This window comes from Acyrthosiphon pisum, chromosome A1, assembly GCF_005508785.2.
Source record: "Acyrthosiphon pisum isolate AL4f chromosome A1, pea_aphid_22Mar2018_4r6ur, whole genome shotgun sequence".
Lineage (NCBI taxonomy): Eukaryota > Metazoa > Arthropoda > Insecta > Hemiptera > Aphididae > Acyrthosiphon > Acyrthosiphon pisum.
The window spans coordinates 121,402,147-121,409,648 of record NC_042494.1 but is presented as its reverse complement, the minus strand read 5'-3'; the positions used below and the strand labels follow the sequence as shown (position 1 = coordinate 121,409,648).

General features: G+C 30.6%; 1 protein-coding gene across 2 annotated transcripts in view; it reads right to left on the bottom strand.

The window, feature by feature from the left end:
- Positions 1-6,815, bottom strand: part of LOC100572522 — a 27,203-nt gene extending 20,388 nt beyond the window's left edge. The window contains exon 1 of one of the 2 annotated variants that reach the window (XM_029488175.1): positions 5,899-6,815. In XM_029488175.1, the coding sequence (XP_029344035.1) occupies positions 5,899-5,988 (90 nt within the window). In that variant the 5' untranslated portion in view covers positions 5,989-6,815. The remainder of the gene's footprint in view (positions 1-5,898) is intronic. The other variant, XM_003245365.4, reaches the window with a different exon arrangement.
- Positions 6,816-7,502: the final 687 nt, after the last annotated feature.

Here is a 7,502-nt window from a genome sequence, read left to right as displayed (position 1 = left end):
CCAAATACCAATGTAGGGGTTGCATAAGTATACATTTGCAACCCCTGAAATTTCCATATTATTTATGGTTTTTCGTCAGTAAAAAAATTAAAACAGGCTATAGTTAATATTTAGTTATTAAATAACTATGAAAAAAAATTGTTAGAGAACGAGAAAATTGAAATTATATTTTATCAATACTTCAACAATGAAAATATAACTAATGAGTGATTACAATTCACTACAATAAATTAAATAAAAATGAATCTATTTTTAAATTGAAACTTTTATCTCGTCGTAATATTTTTATCATTTATTACATATCAGTATAATATTGGTTGACTGTTGCTGTTTCTGTACGTTTGGTTGTATATTCTGTTGATCGTTTACTATATTATTGATGAATTTTCGATATTAACGTTTGATTTTATTTTGATCAATTTTGTGTTTTCTGATTATTTATGGTGAATAGTCAATACTCAAATGACAATCCAGATTAAATCATCTAGACATTTTGCAAAAAAACGTGAAATATCGTAAAATATTAATAACAATGAAGTCATAAAACAATTTGACTCTTCTACAGTACCACGTCATTTGAAGCTAACTTAGCTACCTAACTAATAAACATTTAAAATTCATAGTTTAGGTATTATAAGAAGAATTAAAATATATACTTATAATGTACTAGCTTATATAATATAATTATATGATTATATTATATTAAAACATTGATTATTTTGTAATGTTGGGGGTGTGGGGGCAAAAAAAAAAAGTCCTCACGGGTTAGTGTATCCTAAGTTTTTATTTGTTTTTATAAACATTAAATAAATTGTACCTACCTACATAATACTTAAAAAAAAAATTTAATATTAAATGATTTTTAAATAAAAAAAAGCAGGTAAGTAGATGTCGCTCTGCTGTATATTAGGTTACAATTGGGTCACTGTTTAATGGATTGTATTAAATTTGAATTCAATGATATATCATTGTATACGAAAAACGATTCTGAGCGGAGACGGTTTGTCAGTATGGATATTTTATATTGTTTTTATTTATTTTATCATGTAAGTTGAATTAATATTATAATATTATAATTTTTTATTCGTTTCTATGGTGATAAACAAAACGTTAGAAATTAAAATCCTATTTTTAGCGTTTTTTCGTAATTTTTCGGTGGTTTTTCCCGTGGCATTAAATAACTATTGAAAAAATTGGAAAATTACCTCTCTAAAGTACCATCTTGATCCAATTTGCTAAAAGATAAGGTACTAAATTTTGTATACAGGATATAAAAATAAAAAATAAAAAATAAACACCATTATAAAACCAATAGCTTCCTCACTCCGCTCAGAATCTAAAAATGCGTTATTTAATAATTAGATATGCCAAGTACATAGAAAACCCCAAAATATGTAATTGGATGCAAAATTAAATGTCGTAATATATATTGAGTAGCTTACTAGCTTGAAGCGGCGCGTTCGTTGCAATCAGTCACGTAACTTGACTGAGAGTAAGTAACGGCCCATGTCATTAGTTCCCGGGTGGGTGACCAGCTGGGTTCGTAGTATTCAAAATCATTGCCACGCATATACGTATTTTCAACCGTACCAACTGTTCCAACCTTACTGTACTAACTCTACCAACCTTTAAGGCTAATGATCTCAATCGTCGAAGCCTTAATCCAATAAAAAAAAGAATATATTTATTGTATATATTTATTATATATATTTATATAAATTATATATTGAATCCTCTGACCTTGAACCAAATGTCTAGGTTATCTAAGCAACTAGCATTTAATATTACTTGGCAGAATTTAAATGAAAATCCATGAACTTACGAGCCTAGGTTATAGAAGAAACTGTTTATGTTATAATTTGCAAAGATCACATTAGAATATTTAGTGGATGTCAGCGCAATATTTGTTTTCTCTTTCGGAGAACATATTTTATTATTAAGTACATAAATTTGTATTCAATTTTCAAAATAAAAAAAATGTCTATTTTAAATATTCTTTAAATTGTTTTTGAGACAATATTTAGGCAAATCGATATATGTCATACCCTCATAAAAATTATTCCCAACCGTTTTTGTAATGGAAAAATCCGCGTTGATTTCCTTTGATGTGAGCCGCTTAGGCCGCTAGGCCGATTAGAAATGTTGCCGAAAATGTATTTGTGACGTTATAATCATGGGCATGGTCGTGAGGCAAAAGTTTGTTCGTCTGAACTGATTCTTAAAAAATTAGGAAATGAACCTCGTAATTCAAAATATAATTCATCATCTTCTCTTAATTCATTTAAAAATCTTGATCCATTTGCAACTTTTCTGCTCTGCAAACTTGGGCGAACCCACCATTTTTTTTCCGCGCTTTTGTATGATTTTTGTACGCATACAACAACGCAAGCGCACAAACGACATCCTCCTCCGATGACATTTTGACACTAACTGATTTAGTCCAAATTATTGTCTACTGGAAGATAATCGGGAAATAAATGCCGCACCGTGTGGACGCGCCTTTAAGATTACTCAAAAACATAAAAAAAACTGATTCTGCGTAAATGCGTTTAGTCTATATTTTCAGAGAGAGAAAACAAACAGTGCACTGACATTCTCTTAATATTATCGTATGCAACCCCAGTTGCAAAAATACCGATTGCGTTATATATACTGCATGTGACATAGACGGTATATTCGTGTTTCAGTTTTAGTCGACAAGACTGCAACAATAATGTATTAACTCGTAGAACTATTATACCTACAACACTAACCACAGAGCTATTAATAGAAAACCAACAGATATAAGTCTGTCATCAAAATGACGAATTCCAATAGTTAATTTCAAATATATCCCAGTAGGTGGCTATATATAACATTATAAAATAGTTATTAAAACTGGAACCAATTTGTTTTTGAAGTCAGTGCCTATATACCTACACATGTTTCATCTCTGGCGTAGACGTATACACCTACGTATATAATATAAAATGTATAATATATATGAGACAAAACATGGGCATAAAATATATTATATGCCTATAATAATAATTATAAATATAAGTTAATAATGGATCAAAATTCACCCTAATATTTCAATATAAGTCATCTGAAACTAAACGCGAACTGCTAATTACGTAAATAATTTGTTATGTTCAGCGTGCTGGAAATACTGAGACGACTGCAATATAATACCGGTGCATCGTCCTCCTAATACAAGATATCCGTGCATTTTCGTTGTCACGCGTTGCGATGTTTTAGATTTAGAGTTGTACAGGTAGAGGGAAATTATTATTACAATACGCAATTTGCCCATTATACTGCCGTTTTCCGAGATAAAATCAAAGCCGCAGGTGGTTGCATCACCGCGGTGATGACGATATGGCGTGCGTAGCGTGTGTACTATATTATAATAATAACAATATAGTACCTATATAATATAGCCATAACGACAGTTCAAATAGTTATATTGTGTACGCGTGGTTTACGTCAAAACAGATTTCGAAAATTCTGCGGGCCTGAAAAAAAAACTTACCTCCGTCGAGATTTAAGCGCCTCTCCACCGCACGCCACACGAGCGCCGGGGGAGGTGATCCGCGAATTAGTCAGCAGTCGGTGTCCATCGGTCGAACGCGTTTTGAGTATAAGTACCATAAACGAGCGATTTAAAACAGTTTATGAACGGTGCAGCTATACAATATTGCGTTTTGTTAATCTTCAAAACATACGGCGCCGTTTTTGTTTGGTTAACGATCGAATATCATTTTTTGATTACCTATATATACCTATGATGGGTTCCTATACCGAGAACAGGCTTACTGAACCGTAAATATTGTTATGCGACCTGCGCGGGTCCAGAGTATTTTTTTATATTATATAAATAATACCCTCATAGAAGTTGTGTTTGAACAAGCGAAAAAGAGAAATAAATACCACGTAAAGCTACCCTTCCTATTATCCCCGTCCACGAGTAAAACGTTTCCCTCCATCAAATTATGTGTCGCGTGCGTGGAAATTTTAAATATTTTTTTATCGATTTTTTGCGTTTATTTATATTATACTTAATTTTCTTTCAAATTAAAATCGTCGTGAAAAAAAACCGTACCTACGATATCTGGTACTCTACTTTTAACTTAATATAATACAAGTTTGTGTACTTTTCATTTTACCTTGACGACGGAATAAGTATAATGCTGCAGGGATGCTATTTTTGCACTTCGGGTAGAAGACATAATAAATAATAACATAATTATATCATCGGCGTGTGTCCGTATTTATTAATGTGCGCTCGCCAAAATGCGGTCAGCAGTCGAATTAATTTAACTACATTGCCCAAATCTGGAATTATAGTCGATTTTCATCAAAAACGTATATTATTTTATTATTATAACTGAAAGAATAAAATCTACTTTAAATAAAAAATATACTTTTAAAAACTTAGATTATATTATGCCATTTAAAGAGTGTCCTGTGGCGTTAGTAATTACTATTTATCAGTTCATAAGCATTCTTTTTTACTGTGAGATGTTAAGCAGACGATTTTTTGAGTGATCAATTAGGTACGTTAATTATTCCAAAAATAAATTTTAAAATATTAAAGATCCAAAACCATGACGAACTTTGGAAGAAATAAGAAACTTTTAAACGGTTGTACTGGAAAATCTACTTTTTTGAGTTGTGCCACTGTTCTTGTGCACTGATGAATTATCAAGTGTTAAATATTTAGTACTCACGTATTCTTAGAATACAATTAATTACCATTTTGAGCTCTCTGTGGTTGGCTGTTAATTGATAACAACCTACTCAGATAATAATATGGAATTTCAGTAAAACCTTTAAGCAATATCATACACGTGACGAAAATCTAAAATGTTCATGAGTCATGGATTAAGACTATTCCCACTTTTCGGTGTGTTAAATACTTAAATATATCAATAGATATCAAAATAATAAAAAATGTAGATACTAACAATTATTTTTATTTTTTTTTAAGACAAAAATCATCATCAAAATATTTATGCATACAATGAATACCCATTACCCACCAGGGCACGCAAGGGCATGCAAACGTCATAATAACGTTAAACATGAACAAAAAACGATTGCAATTTTTAAACGTAAATAAAACGATGGCCGATAAAAATTAAATATTTAAACACCAAAAAACAAAATATAATGGTTAACAAAATGTATAGAATATCATTAAACAAAAAATAACACAAAACGAAATAATTAAAACCATTTTATAATTTTTATCTTAAATATAAATTTTATATTGGTTTCATGGACATTTTATTTTATTTTTATCTTTGCAAAAAAGTTAAGCATTAGATATATCCCATATCTTGGTAATTACGTCATTATACCTACCAATTAAATATTATTATTACATTATTAATATTATCGGTCATTTTATTTATATATAATAAGTAGAAATTTAACATTACACCCTATGGGCTGTGGTCAATTGTAGCCCTACATCATATTGCGCAGTAGACTTTTGTTATAACTTATAACAAGTTATGAGCATTTATAAACAATTAACAATTTTCAAATACTCATAACTTAATTCTAAAATATTGAAATATCAAGCAAACCTAACACGGTGCCCTAAATGTGTCTTGCCTTTAAATTTACTCTAATATTAAATATAACAAAGTTAAACGAATATTCTTCTTAACGTAGAATTTGCAATATTATTCATTAGTAAGACGGAGACAACACGTAACGTCCGTAAAAATCCAAAACGTTTTAATTCTAAAAAACCACAACGTAAAAATCCTATTACGTTTTAGTTCTAATAACGATAAACACAAATGTTATTTGAATCTAAATAAAAATATTAAAATTAATTTTTTTCGTTTCAAATGAAAGCACTGATACTTACATAATAATATTATGAACTTGAATGGTACTTACCAAAGCTGAAATGGCCAATGTTACAAAATACAAAAACAGCATTGGTTCCACGGTGACCTTTTCGATCCATTTTGGTTTTGTAATAAACATATTTATTTAAAACAAAAAAATGTTTAACTGTCTACAATTATTATAGCTGTTACACTTTTAAAGTATATAAACACATTGAAATCATATTTAGAATCACTAGAAAATCTTTGCGAGCGTATAGTTGAGCTATTATGGGTATTATTAATTACGAATGATTGTGATATTTTATATTAGTTGTAACTTTGTAAACAATTGAGACAATATTCAATTGACACTGCGTATATGTATAATTTTTTTTTTTATCTCTATATTTCACCAAAACTTGACTATTATAATATCGTAATTCCGTTATTGCAAAATATGCTTTATATATTATGTTAGGGTCCTATATTATTGTAAAATGTAAATGTTTTGAAACGGAAGATATATATATTAAACGCACGTCGAAATGATTATGAATGACCTTGTCAGCGTGTTTTCTATATATTTAAAAGTGATTTGATTTTGATTTTTTTACATAACGCGTCCGTTGCGAATAAATTTTCTCAAAAGTTCTAATAATGTTATTGTCCGATATATCGTTGGACGGACTGCGGCGGTGCGACTGCGTCGTATACATACACTGCCGCGTGTTTCGAGTACCTGTAGTACCTAAACCCACCTATAACTGATGCGTCAGTACGTAATACTTTACCACGATTAAGTAACATACCGGTCCGAGGTCGAGTTCAACTTTCTCCTTCATTCCACACGGCTGTATTATGCCCAATATATGTGTCGCCGAATCATTATATTATTACGGCCAATTTTTTTTTCTCCGGCAGTGTATTGTAGGTATACCCCGTCTGCTCAAAGTGTGGGCTGTATAGTAGTACATTATTGTATAGCAGTAACAGTGGACAGTGATTTAAGGTAGTGGTATAGTCCTATCCATATAATATCGTATTATGTACAAGTTCCCATTATGAATAGGATTGCCCCCCCCCCCTCCCACCATTCGATATATTATGCGAGTTTTGGATAATAGGAAGTAGCGATGACGACGTGAACGAACGCGCGAAATCTACTCTTTCTAGGTCACATTGTTATATAGGTAGGTATACTCCTGCAGTGAGCTTGTATAGGAAACGCATAATACATAATATACTATTACTATTATTATTATTATTATTATTATGTGCGTACACAACATTCACTGGGTATATACTATATGATGTCACTACAGTTGCAGATATCGTCGTTTTTAATAGTCACCCGTGTAATGTTTTGTAGGTGCCCACCTAATACCTATACGGCTATACACTTCTAATAATAACGATAGCTATAGCCCTATAGGTATGTGCTATGTAATTAATTTACTATTTCGTTATTCGCAAAATTTATTTCTCAAGTCAATGCCTAAAACAAAATTTGTAGAGCCAGAGAATTTACACAAATAAAATTTTGGTATATAACCGGTAAATCAACTGGTAAATTTGCCAATAAAATTGTGGTAAAAATGGTTAAATAATCTAAGGTTAAATAATAAAATATCAATTAGAGCCATCTTTTTTATTAGTAAATACGATTGTTAT